Source organism: Fringilla coelebs, assembly GCF_963513975.1.
Source record: "Fringilla coelebs genome assembly, chromosome: 10".
Lineage (NCBI taxonomy): Eukaryota > Metazoa > Chordata > Aves > Passeriformes > Fringillidae > Fringilla > Fringilla coelebs.
In genome coordinates, this window is record NC_140036.1 from 16,830,782 (window position 1) to 16,850,158 (window position 19,377).

General features: G+C 45.7%; 1 protein-coding gene across 2 annotated transcripts; it reads right to left on the reverse strand.

Annotated features, from left to right (window-relative positions):
* Window positions 1-500: 500 nt before the first annotated feature.
* Window positions 501-19,110, reverse strand: EIF4E2 (eukaryotic translation initiation factor 4E family member 2). Of its 2 annotated transcripts, XM_084212402.1 has the most exons (8): window positions 19,032-19,110; window positions 18,178-18,292; window positions 16,918-17,052; window positions 14,058-14,162; window positions 11,108-11,260; window positions 10,875-11,011; window positions 3,455-3,533; window positions 501-965 (listed from the first exon to the last, which is right to left on the reverse strand). In XM_084212402.1, the coding sequence occupies exons 1-7, from the start codon at window positions 19,049-19,051 to the stop codon at window positions 3,488-3,490; spliced, it is 711 nt and encodes a 236-aa protein (XP_084068528.1). In that variant the 5' UTR covers window positions 19,052-19,110; the 3' UTR covers window positions 501-965; window positions 3,455-3,487. The 2 variants fall into 2 exon arrangements, with proteins under 2 accessions (XP_084068528.1, XP_084068529.1); XM_084212403.1 differs by lacking the exon at window positions 3,455-3,533.
* Window positions 19,111-19,377: the final 267 nt, after the last annotated feature.

Genomic DNA, 19,377 nt, shown 5'->3' on the forward strand with positions numbered 1-19,377 from the left:
CAAGCAGAATCAGAGGAAATAATTAGCTCCTATTGTTTCCGTGGCATCCAAATTGCAGCCATGCTGGCTTTCCAGGCAGCAACCCATCATTTGAGGCTCACCCCAGAGGACAGGGGGTCATTCCCAGCCCCTCTTCTGGTCACAGCTGTCACGCAGCTCTGAGCAGCAGGCTGGGCCATCGCCCTCTTCTGCTAAACCCACTGGGGGCCCAGTTTCCCAGGTGGCCAGAGACTTACAAACCCCAGTGCACACGAGAAGCAGGCTTGGCCCTGAATTCAGCCAGTGGTGCTGGCTCTCCATCGAGACAGAGTGAAGGCAAACCTCTCTTTGTCCTGGTTTAAGGGAAGCTCAAATCCCTCTCCATAACAAACAGAGGTGGGTACAAGGCACTGCTAACCTGGGAGTATAAAGAAGAGGCAAAGATAAAGCAAGCAGCCTGGAGAAATACCACCACACTGAATTTCAGACACAACCAAAAAAATGAGAGACTGAAAGAAACAAAGAGACCCAATAATTTATTGGCAGAACTGAAAAGGGGCATTTGAAAACCACAGGGCTGACTCTCAACTGGGATGCTCCTCCCAGCTGCAGAGAGATTTATAATACTGGTATCCCTCAGCAAAAGGCTCTGATGTTGGGGCAGAATCCCAGAGATCCTGCATGCCATGTAGAGAAAGACAGGAAAGTGCTGCAAGATGCGGCCCCGAGGGCCCGCCGCTAATTGAAAGGCTGCCTCCCGCCCCACTGCTAAAAAAAAGTTTGTGTAAGACAAAATCGGCCTCTATTGTCACCGCTGCTGGAGGGCTTCAGGTGGATCCTTCCCCCAGGGAGGAGTGCGAGAGTGGCCCATGAGTCCCTTCAGAGGTCGGAGGCCACTCTCAGTGCTTTCAACACGGAGAGAGGAGCTTAGTGCCAACTCTTGTTCTCACAATGTGATTTTTGTGTTTCGAAAGCTTGAATTATCCCTGGAAAACAGAGGGAAGAAAAAAAGTGGTTAAAGATGTGCATTGCTTCAGATCACAGCACCTCCCCATTCTCCCCACTACAGCTACCAGTGTTGCCATCCCAGTACATCACTCAAAATCAACACTTGCTAAATCTCCCATGCAGATCTTCCTAACTACAGACTTCTCACACAAGTCAGCTGTCACTCCAAAACCCTTGGAACAGAGGGAGATCCTGGTTCATCCCCATTCAATGAGAAGAAAAAATTGTCATCTCTTGTAAGCAAAGCACATGATAGAATGTGGAAACCTCCCTGATGGATTCTGCTGTTTAAACAACTTGCAAGGTCTCTTCCTTAGCAAACATTTATCTCAGGGATTCTGCTTGGAACACAAATATACTATCAGACCAACCTCCCCCTGCCTCTGTCCCTTGTATTTAGTCATACTGTCAACAAGTTTAGCTCTCTGATCTCTCCTACCTTAAAAGTATCTAATCTGAAAAGGGTGTTTTCCTCAAATTTAAATAGACAAGTTTCTTCAGCAGCTTCTACTCACTCAGAGTACAGCCACGAGCCTTGGGGGCTATTGACCAAGGAAGGAGTGCTGGTCTACAAGCTCCCTCAGTACAGTCTCATGGCACTGCAGCAATTGAAGATGGGGCAGATTACAGAAATCTGCTCTTGCTTACTGCCAGCCTGTGAGCAGCAGCAACAGGCAAAGCATACTCCCACATTAATAGGTAGTGTGTTGAAAAAAAGGAGATTACAATTACTTTGAGAGGATAGGTTTGGCAGCTCTTCCCATAAACAGGGACAGGGCTGTAAGTTGTCCAAGCCAAAACATTTAGGGATGCCCCAGGACATACCACATAAAATAGCTAAAGAGCAAAGGCAGCAACTTCAGTAGCAAGGTGCTGTGCAGGACTGTGAAATTCCACTCAAACCCGTGAGCTATCATTGTGTGCTGTCAGCAGCTGCATGGCAGCAGTACCAGCACAGCCTGGAACACCTCCAGGAGGTGGGCTGGAGAACTGCAAGAACAGAAGGAAGTAAAAACCACTTTTCAGCATTAAAAAAGTTACTCTGCATGATCTGACAGCAAAAAACATGCTGCAGAAGACTGGGGTTCACCTTTGCACTTGCTAGAAGAGCAGGCTAGGCTGCCATTTGGGAATGTGATTCAGGATTCATTAACTGGACTCTGGTTAATTTGCAACAATGGTTTGGCTTTCTATCCCACACTGGACTTTCACCTGTGCCATCTACCTCAGAAGAACAGCACACTTTAGGTAGCTCTTTAGTGGACAGATTTTTCCCTATATTTTCCCTCCTTCTGCCTTTATTAGGGTGCCCCAGCCCCTCTGCTCATCCCTGTTCAGCACAGGCCACCCAATACAGCTGAGAGCTAAATGAACTCTGCCTCTGTTTTCCTGTACCCTTGGCACATTCGTTGTCTTCAGAGCCTGGTATATCATTAAGTGAGCTGGTTTCCTCTTCCAGAAGGACTCGTGAATGTCATCTAACAATAACAACACTACCAAGTGCCTGTGTAGTATTTTGTAAACACTGATCCTCACAAAAAAACAAATCTGCGGGGAGAGAGAGGTATTATTTTCACCCATGACTTCAGAGCAAGGTATGATAACACTGCTTGCCCAATGTTGTTGAGGGAGGTTTTGGGATCCCCAGCAGCTCCTCAGAGTTCAGCTGTGTTGGAACAGCTACATTCCACTGCCCAGTTATGGGAACTGAGCAATGTAAATGCTTCTTTCCAGTAGATTCTTCTGCTCTGGCACTCAGCAATCCAGTGATCCCACTTGGCTACAATCAATTCAACTCTCATGGCTAGGCCTCTTGCTGGCCTTTCTTAAGGGCCTGCTGTCAGGGAATTGGGCACTGCAGGGAAAAACAATCTGAGCTGTGAGGCTCCCAGCAGCCCTGGGCTCACCCTGGCTATCTTCTCTGCACATCTTGGCTGACTACCAGCAGTAGAGAGTGGTTGTCTCATTAGCCACAACATTATTATTTCTACCTATAGCAGCTACTGGGTGTCCTTCCTGAACAAGCTTTTATTGACCAATTAATTTATTCTGTTTCAGTCTACTGTTAAAGAGCTGTGTGTCAGGCCCCAGGTGCCTCTCTCAGTGTCCACCCTCTGGATGTGCTTAGGATTCATTTACCACTCCATACTTGCTTACAGTCAACCCTAGGCAACACACCCAAGCTGAAGACATACCTCTCAGCCTCCTGGGACCAGGTCTGGGATACAAGTGCCTCATACACAGGAAGGACACATTAGCAAAATAGCACACAGCACTTCAACAGAAAATGCTGGTGTCTGGTCAAAAAAAAAAAATTAAAGTAATTTTGACCTTTGGAAAAGAACAAATAGGAGAAAGGGCCCACCATTAGACCCATAAGACAAGAGAACATGCCAGCCCATGGGAAGAAGGTTGGAAGCTGAGAGGTATGCCATGAAGTCACATAGGAAGAAAGATGAGGCCCTACCCTGGGTGTGACAGAGGGAGGGGGAGCGTTCGATCAGCGGCCACTGCTGTTCACCAGGCCATGAAACTCCTCCCAGGCCCTGGCAAGCCAGAGGGAAAAAAAATGAAATAAAACCAAAAAATAATACTTCAGATCAAAGGCTTCTTAACTTTTAACAAGAGCAGAAACATTCAATAACGTTTAAAAGGCACTTGTCTTCAGAGAGCAAGGCAATATTCTCTGATAGCCCTAGTGGATAGAAGCATCCTTAAAATCCAGCCAAACATCTGACAGCAAAAGGCAGCTTTAGCGTTCTGCACAGACATGAAGCGTTCCCACTGGCTGCTGATGATAAAGCCACATTAATACCCAGAGACAGGTATGACCTTCCTAGTCACAAATGGAATATCCATTTCCTATTGCTCATAAAATAGCCCATGTTACGTCTTTCTGGAGGATTATCACATTCCTTGGCTGGTTAAACTCAGCCAGTTACTGGCCTCATGTTTTGCCACATACTACGTATGCAGGTAATCCCCCCAAAAGGGGCTTCTTTCAATGCCACACAGCTTAGCTCTTATGAAATTCTTTGATCAGGCAGCAGAATCCAATTGTTATTAGGAAGTCTAATTTCCCATTGTAAACCTGCATTGTTAATGACAACCCAGTAAAAACATCACAACTATTTGAAATGAAAATGTTTTTAGGTAAGTTAGAGGGACAGGTCCAACACTGCATTCCCTGGTGGAGAACATTACTGATGGATGAAGGCAGCAGACTAAAAAATTGCTGTCGGTTTTATTAAGGCAGCATACTGAAAAGCTCTCAGGGAAAACATGCTGAGGTTAATATGAGAATGGCTACTATCTTCTAGGATCAGAGACATCAAAGAACCTCATAGTTCTCCATGCCCAGCAAAACAGAACTGGTGTCTACAGCACATGCCAAGCCATTTTCTAAAGCCACAGAGTTCCATGGAGCTGGAGGGACCTTAAAGAGAACCCAGGCCAATCATAAATTCAGACCACCCTCTAGATTTTTTGCTGGTACTTCTCAGCTACTCACATTTTGTCTTGTACGTTGCCTCATTAGACCACTGCAAAACAATAGGAGAGTCCAAAAATGGAAATCCTGTACTAGTCAGCACCTGCGCCACAACCAGACTACCAACCTGGCTCTTATCTGAGCCTCAGAGTCAGGCTCCCAAATGGAATTTGCAAAAGCAGCCCAGGTGTCACATGCTCTATCCCAGCAAGTCATAGCCCAAACAAACACTAAGACCTTGGGGTTCAACAGCCTCACCCCAGAAGAAAGTTAGGGAGAAGAGAAACTCTGAATCTGAAGCCCTCTTATTTGCTGGTAGTCTTTGCACATTTCCAGAGTTGTCAAAGAGTCTCCACCTTCATGTCTTCCCTCCAACCTCCCTTGTATCTCTACCACATTCCCACTACCCACAATCACATCTCTCTTTCCTCTCCCATAGTACTCCCAAACTTGTAACTTCTCAGCAGAAGGAACACAAGGACAGATTACTTGTCAACATGATCGATAATTTATTACCCCTTTCACACTAAGGAGTTCCTTGTTCCAACATCCCAATAACATCATGCACAGTCCTTCATCTCTGTCCTCAAAGACAGAGAGAAAAAGCTCTTCCAGCCAAGAATTTTTAATTCAAGACCCTCATATGTATTATAGTACTAATGACTCCAAGTATCTGCTGACTTGACTGAAAAAATCCACCAGGATGTGTCTGTCCTAATGTACCTAAACTATGCTAGGAGAGCAAACTGCTCTCATTCCATACTGAACAAGGCTGCCAGTTAATTTCATCTGGCAGAATCTTTATGACCTGTGACATGCCAAAGGCACAGTGCCAGAGAGTCTAAGAGGTTATTTTTATGTATAGACATTTTTAGTACCTTATTGCCATACTGTCTGCACAGCGATCAGATACTCAGTGAATTGATCCCATCACTTAGATTATTCCCATTGACCAGATGGGACATGGAAACGTTAGCAGGCTAAACAAAGCCAGCCAGAGCTGTTCTTCCACACTGATTCCTGACCCACAACTGTTGAAACTTCCTACCTTCTTCCCCACTGCCCAGGGGCAGGAGCCAGACAGAACTCCCTTTAGCCCCAGAAAGTAAGTTGGAAGAAAAAGAAAAATAAAAAGAAAAGAAGCCCCTATCTCCCCAAAAAGGAGAAAAAAAAAAGAGGAAGACCCCATCAAAAAGAGGAAGGGCAGTGAGTTCCTTCAAGGGACTTTCCAAATCACTATTGTGCAAGTAGCACTAGCTATTTTCTGGAAACATTCTCAGTTAAGTCCCAGTAGTTTGCCTCCACTATTTCTCTGTGCAACCCTGCTCCTTACCTTCTCCTTCCCCAGCTAAATAGGATTCAGAGAGCTCAGAGTGCACTTACGGTACCTTACAAAGGGCACCAAGGTCTGTCTCTTTTGCCAGCCCATGTGGAACCTCCCAGCACACTGACCACTCACTACACTCTGCAGGCATCCAGAGCAGCACAGCCTCTTTCTGGGTGATTCCCCTGGGATTTGTTCAGAGCCAGACAAGAACTTTGTGACTAACAGCTTGAAAAAAACATCTAGGGTAGTCTTCTAGCCTGAAATAATTCTTTCATCTGTCTGGCAGTACCTGGAGCAAAGGCAATATAACACAATTAAATAAACACAACCAAACTGACCTCCTTGAAAAAAAAGCAACCATGAAATAAATAGGTTATAGGCACTTTTTTGGTAAGAGACAGGCCACCAAGATAAGGAAGCCTTTCACAAAGTCATGGACACTTCTGAGTAAAGCATATTATGTTGATGAAGAATGAATCACTGAACACACCAATTCAAAGACCAGGTCTATGCAAGTGCTCTTAGACTTTCAGCACCTGGAAACATTACTGGAACTGGAGAATGGAGTGCTAAATGAATGAAGCCAGTATTGCAGAGCCTCAGGAGAAGAGGACAGCTATCTGGAACCTCACTGCTCTCCTTTAGATTTTATTCCTGCTCTCAGACTTGAATGGATGAGGGTGAAACAATGCAGCTCTAGAGCTGGCAAGACCCAAGGCACCCTGCCTTCCTCTGACAGGCATTGGACAATGTGGAAGAGTCCCCTCTGAAAACCACTTCTCTTTAGGCAAGGTTAACCCTGCCCACTCCATTTAAGACACAGTCAAAGGCACAGGTGACACAAGTAGAACAGCAGCACTGAGGAGTTCTCCTAAGGTTTTGGAAATTAGCAAGCAAAAGGAAACCAGTGTTTTAAAACCACAACAGTTACAGGATTAGCTGAACTCTGCTGTGACAAGGGAGACCTCACAAGCACCCTACCAGCAGTGCTTGTCTCAAACACTGATCTTCTTGTGCAACGCCTGTCACTTCCACAGTGATTTCTCTTCTTAATTCCTCACTTTTTTTGCCATTCCTCTCTTTTTGTCCCGAGAACCCCACCCCTGCAGTCTTCTTATAGCGCATTATTCCCTCCACAGGATATCCTCTTCTCTCCTACCTACAATATAGTCTGAGGCCATTTCCTCCAACTGCCTGCAGTGAAATGAACCCAGTGCCAGCTCTATTAAGATCAACTATTCTTCTCATTTACTCGAGCCATCCCATTAGTTATCACTGGTGACTTTGAAAGGAAAGGATAGTTTTATACGCTGCTCAGCTCTCACTGCAGCAGGCACTTAGGAATAAGCAAAGCTTTGTTTCCAGAAAAAGCAGCCTGCTTTAGAGCTGACAGGACAATCCTTAATGTCACACAGCAACCAAAACATTTCCACACCAGCCTGCTCAGTGGCAACCTGCTGATGGCCACTGCTTTGGTCTCTCCTGGCACTGGAAGCAGTGTTGCTGAATTCGCCTGGGATTCCTGGACAGTACTGTGTGTGAGAGCTCTCACGAAAGGAGATGGTCACTGACCACACAGTTATCAGTGCAGAAAAGAAAAGCAGGGCAAGGCAGCCACGAATGTCATGCTGCAATGCTCAAAGTCAAATGTGAAAGTGATCACTTCCCCTCTACCCCTCTTCCAACTGCAGATACCTGAATATTTTCAGTGGCTTTGCTGAGACATGGCCAGGCTGTGGTTGGCAACATTCTGCTTTCAGAAAAAGTGCACCTGCTACGGCAGCAAAAGAAGTTGGGTATTTTGCCTTTAATTCCAAGCCACAGGAAGTACCACTGTCCATAAGTCACTGTCACTCCTGGACCTTGTCACCTCCAAGGTTAACAACACTGATGAACTGAACCCATTAAGTGGTTCACTGCATCTGAGTGCTCCTCTCTCAGTGCACCTCTGAGGAAACAAAGAGAAGCAATTTCTTTCCAGCTACTGAAACAAGGTAGCCCACAAAATGTCACATATGTTCTCTTCAGGTGCTCAGCACTGTAATGTCTAAGGCACTATAAATCCCCTGGAATTTAGCAGAGTCCAAGAGATTGTTCTAGCTTTCCTAGCAAGATTGGAAATTCATATGGACTAAGCTGACCCTTCTACTCGCTGGGATTCAGGCAGCTTGTCAATATCACAAGCAAGAGAAAGGACAAACACAGGAAAATTGCAATGAAAGATCTGCTTATCTAGCTAAATGCACAAGCCCCACCACTGAGAGCGGGAAGAACAGAATGCAGAACAGCTCCTTGGAATAGCTGTGACGCAACAGGTACTTTTCAGATGCAGCTTGGCAGCACCACCACTTTCTGAAACAAAGGGGGCTGCAGCCTCGCTGACAACTCATGAAAAATGGTGTCTAGAAATGATTTAATATGAAATGCATCATCACAAAAGGAATATACAAAACCTGAAACACAGGGCTCAGGTTCCACAGTGAGAGGCATGCTAGCAATTTCTACAGAAGCATTCATTTATAGTGTGTCAAAAGCTAATCCAGGTCAATTCACTACCTAAAAGTCGAGGTTTTGAGAAATGCCTGTTCTTTTCTTGCTAAGCATGCTCCCTTCCCTGAAGCACAATCAATGCCAATCAAACCCTGCACATGAGCAGAGCTCTAGTGGAGAGATGCAGCCCATACAAATGAAAAATGCCACGAGCCCCCCTCAAAAGGCAGCCCTGACAAAGCCTAGAGCACAGCTCTTCCATTAGAGCTTTTCATGAAACACAGCCAGAGTGTGAATATAGAGTGCTGGCTAGAAAGCCCTCCCCAGTCATAAATCACATGGTACATGTGCAGCATAAGTGGAGTTTATTCATGACGGACAGTATTTCAACAGGACTTGATAGATGGGTGAGGAAAAGGAGCCAGACTTCATGGAGGATAGAAATAGTTACACAAGAGATTCTTTATTAGTGAGAGAACCTTAATGATATGAAACTTATCCAAGCAGAGTCAGACTGAAAGCTGAGGCTGTCCTGCTCCTCTCTGTCACAAAGCAGTCACCATCACCTCTCTGCAGCTGCTGCCCCTTGCTGCCTGCTGGTACCAGGCAAGAGAGGCACAAGAAGTTGGTCTGTGCATCACTACACAGAAACTCCACTGACAGCAGTTCTGCTCTGAATTTACACCAGTGCCTTTGGAAAGAGATGCTGGAGAGCATTGCAATCAGACTGCTGCAGCTTAAGCTAGGCAGTGGGAAAAAAGGGGCTTTCATGATGCCCTGCATGGCAGAAGGTTAATTGCTTAGACCTACCTGACTGGGACATCATCAAAGCAATTCCTACTAACCCTCCTACCCACAGAAGAATGACTGGGAGACAAGCCAGTTGGCCTTTAGTTAAGAATTGCTCCCAGCTGTAACCTGAGCTACTAAACTTGATACCTCCAACACCTGTTATTCTCACACAAGCTCATTTTGCACCACACGTCAGCAGCACAAAATGAAACTCGGATGCTATGCAGGAAGAGAGGGCAGCAAGCACAGTGTGTTACACTGGTGTAGGGAAATGAGGCCACACTACTGGCTGCACCATCACTCAAGACCTTACACCTGCCAGAGCAAAACCAAACACTGCAATAGCAGCATTCTCCGTGCTAGAAAGTGCTGGTGGTGATACCCCACAAGGGAAAGGCCACATCATTCCCATTCTACACTTGCTACATGAACCACCACCACAGCTTAGGACTGCAGGCTCCACACACAGCTTTTACTACAGAGACTGAGAAAAGTCAAACACCTTCCTGCTCTCACCACAAAGCCGCATCACCACAGCCTGCAGTCTGCTCCTGCTGCTGAGCAGGAGTAAAATACTCTGCTGGGTGCCCACATGAGCACGTTGCTATTTCCCTACATGGACCGAGAGTCCTTAGTGCCCTCTCCTGGCAAAAAGTGCACGAGAAACGTTAGTGGCAAAATCACAGAAAAAGATCATCTCTTTCCCTTCTCTTTCCCACACACAAAGGAGGGAGGGCCACATGGAACACTAAATGCCTACAGGCAGTTTCAACGAGATTTCTGTATAATTACTAGTGACCCACACTCAAAATTGGAAGCCGGCTGTCTGCTAGAACCAGGATGGATCCCATCAAACTCACAGCAGACTGATGACAGCATGATTACATGGAACAAGCCAGCACGATGAAACAAAGTCATGAAAGATACTTGCACCTTCATTACAAGCAAGATTAGAAAGCTCTCTGCCCCATCAGTGTATTATTTGTTTCACTTCTTTTTCTGTGTACACCTTTTCAAGTATTAATTTAACCAATATGACCTAATCAGTTTATAGTTTAATCAGTTATGACCTATTAGTTTATAATACACTTAAGGAAAAAAGAAAAATAACATATTACTCACCTCTAACTAATACCTATATATGCAATTTTTTTGTCACTTTGTGGGAAATAAAAGTCGCCCTGAATGGCCTGATATGGTAAGCTATAATACATTTATTTAAAAATACAGCTGTGCTCTCTGTGTACCATGATCTTCTAGTCTTGTTAAAGAGCCTCTGTCACCAGGGCCTGGAAGACTTAATATATGACGTTTATTATGATTAGAAATCATTTGTACAGCACTGTAAATTCACACAGCACTTTCCCAAGACCATTTATAAGTCTAATGGCACTATAAATCCCTGTTAGCTTCCGCACTTTATTCCCCAGAATCTCTATTTATTCAAATTATTCTACTCCCCTCACTGCAATCTTGTCTTTGAACACATCGAGCCACAGTCCCACCCTGGGCTGCTCATCACCCGAGTGACAGGCTGGGTGGATTGTTAAAATAACCCCGGATCACACATTTAAAAAAGAAAACGGTTTTGCTCATAGAATCAAACACCCACAACAACAACACAGGAATTTGGCTTTCAAAGCGTGCTGGCAACAACTGCTGCTGTTTGCACTTCATTTGCAGGAACAGCCCTAACGTACATGAGCATTTCTGCCAAGGCCCGTGCCGTGCACCGAGCTGCTCGAGCACACATGCAACCTGCAGCACGCCCCTGGCCAGCACACGTACTTGATGCTGTCGGTGTGGGTTTTGTATTCCATGATGGTGTTGGGAGGTAGGTTGAGCACTCTTCGTAACGTGTCGCGTATCCGGGCTGTCGTGGCCTGGTCGCTGGCTGTCTTGTTCCATATGGAGATGATGTCCTCCTGCGAAACGGCATGGGAGGGAGGGAGGGGTGAGCACAGGGCACTTTTTGAAGCCCTGCCACACAGAAGCACGTGCCAGTTCTCAAAAGCACTCACCTGGAATCGGACAGAGACTACGGCCCCACAGATTTCTTCCCCCACCATGAACTGCTCTCCCAACATGGCCAGAATAAGATTCTCCCAGCACCGTGATGCTAAGCCCTTCCGCAGACGGATAATCCATTTACCACCATTTTTGTTGGCATCATCCTAGGAAGAGGGTAAATAAATTGATTTGTTTTCTCCTAGCTATTTTTCTGCTACCCAAAAGACAGCAGAGCCACAAACAGGAGCAGATATTGATTAGGTGGGGCAAGGAAGGCGTTTTCAAGCAAATGCATTTTATTTCACTTCTCCCCCATATAAGCAGAGACAGAGGAAAACCACTTACTTTGAATACAAAGTACTTGAAACAATGGTCCTCAGCCTTCCAGACCAAGTTCTATGCTCTGATGACTTGAGTTTTAGTGTTTTGAAACCACTAGCAAAGACTAATACCAGCCTACTAATTTGCACAAACAGACCCAGAGGCAAGGACTTTAAAACTACTCCTAAACTTGAGACAGAGTCATCATTTGTCTAATACCATGTCTATGTAGTTCTGCTTGTAAAACAAGATCCCTGTAAAACAGGAGAACCCCCTCATCATAGAGCATGGAAGGCCAGTAAAGAATTTGCAAAACGGTACTTTAAAAGCAAGCAAAAAATTGATAAACATTTTCCTTACACATTTCCAGGAATGGCCTCAAAAGTTGTGCTAACATAGAAAGGACCACCCTGACATTATTGCACATCATACAGCTGAATGTTTGCTCCAGACTGTGGTGACCCAGGGAAATAACCAAAATGAGGGGAGAAAGTAAAAGAAAAATTTAATGCTAAGCACCCAATCTGTCACCTCAATATTGTGATTCTGTATCTTGAAGCTGACAAAGAGCTGGAAACTGCTACAGCCTCCCCTGCTCCCCAGAACGCACAGCTATGTCAAAGAGCAGCTCCTCCTCTGTGCAGAACACTGTGGCATTCTCTGGTACAACACTGTAGCTGGGAAATCTTACAGGGTGAGAGGGGAACAAATTCCGTCCAAAGCTGAAGACAGAGAGGTAGGAACAAGTCAAAGAGGAAGCAGTTAGGAAGGGTAAGGGAAGACAGGTCTAGGACAGAAACAGAGAACAAAGAATGACTCAGAGGGAACTGCACGAAACAGGACATCCCTCTCCAGATCCCCAGCAATCCCCTCTGCCAAGCTGGGACACACCTTGAAGATGCCAGGCAAGGCAGCCCAACCCTTCTTAATGAAATAAAGTTTAGTTTTAAGGCTTCTCTAGGGCTCAGATAAAACTAAACATTTGTCTGCTCTCAGAGACAGCAAGTGCTAACAAAGCAATCCTGAGGAAACATGAAAGCATCAGCATAACAGCAGCATTCACCTGACTCTTACTTTTCAGGTATGTGCTGGACTGAAAGGGGAAGGTGTCAGCTCCAGACAAACCTCAAAGCATGACAGGAACCATCCAAATCAACATAAATTCTAGGAATGTGGCAGAATCCTGTGAGATGCAAACTGCTTTCTGTTAAGTGCCCTTGTTTTCCAAGTGGTGAACATCACAGCCTTTAGACTGGGAGCTGGGTTTAACTCTTCAAAGTCTCCACAATGACTAATGGGCATCAGAAGAGAGTGATATTGCTAAAAATATCTCAAAGGTGGCTTAGCAGGTTCAAAGCTAGAGAGAGAGCAGTGATTGGGAGGCAGATGCTGTATCATGTGCTTTATAGTTGTTGTTAGTTTTCTTTCAGGTTAAACAAGCTTCGGTTCAGTCAAGCATTTGATTTTCCTCCACCAGAATAATAATGATCTGCAGCCCAGTAAATCACCAGGGATTATTATGCTTAGTGCTTCTGACTTTACCAGAAAAGGCACAGATGGATGCAGAAAAAGATCAGAGCTACACACAGGCACATATGTACCTATAAGAATGACAGCAACTAAGGACTGGTTTGGAAGAGAAAGAAGCATAAACAAAGCCCTACAAAGCATGCAGCAATGGAAGGCCAGAAGTGAGATCTCAGGTCCTCCTCTAGAAATACAAGAAGGAAGTAGGGCCAGAAGTAAAAAGTAAAAATACTAAAGAATCTCTCCACCTCCATCTTAAAATGTCTACTGGGAAATGCTTTATAGAAATTCTGGTATCATTAACTTGGGGACTCTCTGGTCGACACATTGTCTGAGGAACTTGCTCACCAGGGGTGCAAAGAGGGTTAAACGTTTTATATAAATAGTATTTGCAGTAACTGGCTATAAAATACCTTGCTTAAAATAATTGCTAATGAGGGTCACATATAAATTTCTCAAGACCAAGCAGTATAATTAGGTACTTCAGAGAAACACATAAAATCTTCATATTGTGAATGCTATTGGTCATTGCTGGAAGCAGGCCAGGAACTGGGAGAATGATTTGCTGGGCAAAGATTCTTTTAAAATTTCTTTTAACAGATTTGGATAGAAATAGAAGCAAACTAAAGTGCCCTGGAACAAAACCAAACCAATTCAAAACAAACTAAAAAAGCAAATAGTAAATAAAAGACAAAGTTGTTTCTCCATCTCCAGCTCTGTGCGCAGGCTTTTACCCATATGCACCTCCTTGACTGAAAAAGGAGGGTTGGTTTTTATAAGCTTTGTTGGAGAGGTCCAGTCCTTCCAGAGGAGAGCCCTGCACTGCTGTCACTGGAGGCAGCTATGGGGTACCCCCTCCGTTGGCAATGGCAGTTCAGCAACCTTTGTGGGGGTGCAGCCAGCAACTTCCCCATCTTCCCTCTCTGGCAGCAGGACTGTTGGGTTACATGGACAGAGTTCTGAGGACAAGCTTACAGGAAACCCAGACAAAAGGATTTCACCCAGAAAAATCTAATGGAGTGCCATTTAATAACAAGAGTCCCTCTACTGTAGAAGGTTCCCTCCAAAATATTGTGGGAAAATATCAAGGCAGACATGAGAGCTCCAACTCACCTCCCACATGGGTTTGATGCCCTCTTTGAAAAGATGGAAGTCACTGTGCCCTGTCAGGTCCCCAGGACGTACCATGTGACTGTAAAACCGCCAGAACTGTTCCACCTGCAACAACACCAACCACACAGTGAGGCTGTTCAAACTGTTCACAGTCAGGATTTCTATAGAAATAGGCTGCCATTTTTACACCAGCTCCCCAGAGCCACCTTCCCCTCTTCTGCTCTACTCCCTGTCACCAGGGTGTTGATTAGGCCACACCAAAGGCAACAGTAGTGTCAGAGCCTGGGTGCCTGTTTCTGACCGGCTCCATTACCAGGTGACCACCTGAAACATTCAATGGGTGCCTCTGAAGTCACTCAGTGTTTGTCTGAAGAAATCTGTGCTAAGGTAACAGCTGCTCTGGAGAACAGTTTCAAACATATCTTTTAACTCCTACTGCCCAAACTTTCAATCACCGGGTATGTGTCAAAGGCATCAGCTACAGCCAAGCCTCTTTACCCTGCAAAGCCACTGCTCTCTGTGACCATGGAAACTGCAGAAGCCCTCAAATAAGACTTTTTTTTAAAATTTAATTTTACTGTATGCAGATTTTAAGAAAAAATATACATTCTGGTTCTAGTTTAAGATTGGAAGGCACTACTCAGAGTTTTTATTTAAATACTTCTTATTTCCTTTTACAGTCTGCCATGGTATTCTTGGAGCACTTCACTTTGACCATTCTGACACCCTTGTGTCTGCTTGAGACAATTTGACTGTAAGGCAAGGGATTTACCTTTTATAGTTCTTAAAAGTAGCATATTTATATTTTGAGAATCTCTGGGTAAGAAAGGATTTGAGAGAGGATGGATCTTTAAAACAAAACAAGGCAGCGGAAGTAGAATTTCCATATTTTAAGAAGACTCTACTCAGTAAGACAATAGCTATTAAGCAGACCAGCAGTGCAGCTGGAGGGGGCAGACATCACCCCAAGCACTTTAACCGAGACCTTAATGACTTGGTCAGCACTTGGAATTCCACTCCAATCTGTGACCTCTGCCATCCAAGCTGGAATTTGCTTTTATAGCCAATAAAATTATGAACCAAGACTGAGGAGCGGTCAGAAGCAATCTATTTTTGTCAGGCATGTCCAAACATCCATGGGGAAACCACACTCCCACAGCGAAGGAACGTGCCCTCTAGTGGTTCACATTTCACAGCTTTTAGAGCTTTCCACTGAAAAGCCAGGAATAAATCTGAACACAGACTCAGCTAGACAATTCTTTCTGAAGTTAGCTCTTCCATCTCCTTAAACAGAATTTGGCCCCAAACACATTATCAAATATGCTGGCCAGGCTCTCTCCATTCTAACAGAACTGTAGCCAACCATGGCAACAAATTCTCTGTAGCAAAGAGCAGACAACAGAATACTCAACAAGATGGTCTTCCTCTAAGGAGTTAAAAATCAATGCTAAGTCTACACTGATTTATCAGACCGAAAAGTTATTGCCAGAACATCAAGTGGCAGCCACATTTTTCATCCCCTGACCTGAAAGTACTTGCTCACAGAGGCTAACAGGAGCAGTAACTACCTGCAACAACAGGCTCTTCTTTCCAAACCTTATCCTGTGTGGATACAGTAACACAACCCAGCTCTCGGACAGGCATATTTTTATGCAGCCTCCAGAAGGAATAAAGGGCTGTTTTTATAAATTATCGTATTACAGAGTATATGTACTGGAGGGCAAAATTAACATTTATAAGAGACCCTGAAAAAACTGGGCAAACACCAGACTTAGAAGAAAAAAGAAGAAAACAGCCAACAAACTTCCTGGCTTCTAGAACAGTAAAGGGGACTCATTTTGCTTATATATATCTTGGACTCTTGAGGGCAGGTTTAGTCTGCCAGCACCATGCAAAAACCTAACACAGCCTGTCCAGGGCATGCTCAAGTTTATTCCAGGAACAAGCAACCACAGAGTGGAAGGAGAAAGGAAGAGCAATTTGCCTTCCAATGAACTAGACTGCAACATCAAACTGCACCTTGTCCATCACTTAGAGACAGACATCAGGCCACCAGCTGTTGGCAAATACACCATGCCAGATGCTTATTCCAAACACAGCCTTTGTGCTGGGAATGTGGGTGGAGAGAAGTGTGTGAGGGACAACACAGAAATGGAACAGAAAAGCTGTTCCTTTCTTCTCTTGCTCCAGCCATAAATTAACTACATGGCTGCTCTTTTTTTTTTTTCCTGTTATTATACCAACTAGTATCATGCATAGAGGCCTAGCACAGGGCAGAGGAGAAGTGCTAAAGACACATCTCCTGCTGAAATTCAAGAGCTCATTTGCCTTGGCAAATCACTCACTGCCACCAGAGGCAGCACACAGGGAGCAGGCCAGGAGGAGCAGGCTGAGTGACAGTGCTAGTGTTCAGGAACACATAAACATGGCATGATCATATGGAGGTGCTTTTATTGAAGAGCTCAGGGTGTCAGGGGTACACAGACCCAAATGTGATCCCGACATGGTTTCGAGCCGAACATGTTTTATATTCTATCATTATATAGCTTACATATTAATTATTAAACTTACATTGTTCTATTGTATACATTGATTTCATCCAAGCATGGATTTCTCATGATCCCCCTCAAACCCCTAACATAATTTCTCATGATTCTTTGAACAATAATTATATCTAACCACATCCAACAATTATTTCTTTTATCATATCCTGACTACACAGGTGCAGTTTCACATCATCCAGCAAACACAAGGCCTAACATTTCCCCAGGGCCTACTAAGCCTAGCTTTCCCTCTAGCTCCCTGACTTTTCTCTGACGTTAGAACGTTTGGCTGTCGGCAGGGCCAGCAGGGTACTCACGGAGGCGAAGGTGCCGATCTGTTTGATGTTCTGCTCGTAGCTCTGGGAGCTGGTGGGCCGCCCGGGCGTGCGCCGCGAGTACCAGAAGGTGTAGTTGTACTGCAAGGGGTGCTCGGCTGGCCCCGGCACCACAGCCTGCACAACACAAAGCCTTGGTTACCCCTCCGTGCTCCTCTAGAAAGGGCAATGGGCAAAACTGCATTTACAGCATATAAAAGTAACCATTCAAGCCATCATGACTGAATTCTTTTTAGTCCTGTGCCTGTCTCAAAGAAGAAAAAAAAAGACAAACTATAAAGGGAAATGTGAGACCTTTAACTTTTTCAATTTAAGGGAAAAAAAAAAAGACACTTTCCTCCTCTGGGAAGGATAAACCCCACTTATAATGAATCATGATTCAAATGCAATTAAAACTCTTTGGTGACACCAACTGCCTTAAGCAACCAACACCCCAGTGCTCTGGGAAGATTAATCTAAGAACTTGTTATGTCAGCTTTGGCAGAACCCATCACTAGCAGTGGGCAGTGATCACTTTTCAATTTCCAAAACACTGATTTCTGATTAAAAATACTCCAAATGAGCACAAAAGAGGCTAATGAGAGCTCATTAACCAGGAGTCAAAACTTACAGAGAAAACCCCAATCAAAGCCCTTATCTTGTACTATTTGATATTGTTACAGGAGTTACCAGGGCTTAAATCTCTACTTTCCTCTTGACCATGGCAAGTTTACAAGGGTTGCATTGCTTCAAACAGAGCACAGGAGGCATCTTAAACAAGGATTGTTTCCTAAATAAGATGAAAAAAAACAAAAAAACACCAGACCGGGGAGATGTATGCCTTATGCCTTCTTGACCAGGCTACATTACACACAGGGATACATCTTAAAAGTTATTTCAACAGTGTCACAAATACTGCCTGCTAAACCACCTTCAAGCCACTACTGTCCTGTTAGACAAGAGTCCTTTCCCCATGTTCTCTTCCAAATTTGTTTTTGGATGAAGATAAAGTCTTATTTCTCATTTCCATTCAAAAGCCTGGCAAGGTACCAGCTATGTTAGTGAAGAGAGTATTCACCCCTTCCAAAAGTGACATCAAATTACTGAACTCAAACATAGTGGCTCTGTCTTCACTGCAGCAGTAACAATGCCCTGAGACCACAGCCCTCCAAGACATATTCTCCTTATCCCTGAACTGATGATTGACTCCCCAGCACTGCCACACCATGCCCTGGCAGAGGAGTGCAGATGCCAGCACCATACCTTCCTCTTGGTAGTACTCTGTGGTTTCTCACGATCAATCTTTTCCTTCTCACTGTCTTTCTGTGTGTTATTTTCCTCATTCTGGTCATGGTCTCCACTATCATCATCTTTCAATCTGGTAAAGAAAAACAACAAAGAGAGCCATCACACAGCTGAGAAGGTTCATACCAAGCCCAGGTAGTTCTCTGCTCCAAAGCTCCTCCGTGATACAAGGGCCACCACAGTCTGGACACCTACACTTGACAGCCCACATAGTAAAAACTACTTCTGCTTTCATGCCCATCACAGGCATCTTGGGCAAGCACTTTTAAGCCGAAGTGAACAACGAAGCAGCTTTTTGGAACAAACTCAAGTAGTTTGTGCTGGATACTGATCTGCCACAGGAAACCCCAGTTACTTGTTAGGGTTCCCTGCTATTCAGGGGGCCCACACGAAGACCTGTCACCGTACCTCTGCTGACTCTTGCCCACCCCGCTCCCCACGCCCCTCAGCATTGCAGAGGCAGCGCCTGGGGCGAGCAGACACCGCGCCAGCAGCCAGCACCCCACAGGTCTCTCCGCCCGCCTCGTTCCCTGCCAAGGGCCGGAAAAGGCGAGAGACAAGCGGGGCTACGAGGCGGCCCGCGACTCCCCGGTGCGGGCTTGCCACCGGCGCACCGCGCACACCGCTCGGTCCCGCGTCCCCTCGGGGCCAGGCCGGGCCCCGGCTGCAGGGACGGGGCTGCGCGTAGCCCCGTGACTCATCGCGTGTCGCCCGCCCGGCGCCGGGGCAGCGGAGGGAGGCGCCGGCGGGGCTCGGGGCCGTGCAGGCCCCGCGGCGGGGGCCGGCCGGGGGGGCTCGGGGGTGACACTCACGCGTCGAATTTGTTGTTCATCGTCGCTCGCTGCCGCCGCCACCCCCGTTCGCCTCAGCGACTTCCGCCCTGCTGAGTCCGCCCGCGAAACTCTTCCGCCGCTTCCGGCGGCTCCGCCATGCCCTCCCTCGTTTCCCCCCGGAGCCATAACGCCGCGCACGGCGGGCGGGGAAGGGAACGCGCTGCCGGGAGCGCCCCTCAGCGCCGCGCCGCCATCTTGGGTGTGGCGGGGCCGGCGCTGTGAGCGAGCCAAAGAGTTACAGATTATTCAGACAATTTTGCTCTGGTAAATACAGTCTGAGAACTCAGTTATTCTTCAAAGGGTTTTCCCACTTTGCCTCCTGTGG

Coding starts and splice junctions, on each gene's coding strand:
- EIF4E2 (XM_084212402.1), bottom strand. CDS start 19,051: ATGAACAACAAATTCGACGC. Junction 11,261..14,057: donor GCATCAAACCCATGTGGGAG/GTGAGTTGGAGC, acceptor CCCTCTTCCTAG/GATGATGCCAACAAAAATGG. Junction 3,534..10,874: donor ACCCACACCGACAGCATCAA/GTACGTGTGCTG, acceptor CTGGCTTGCCAG/GGCCTGGGAGGAGTTTCATG.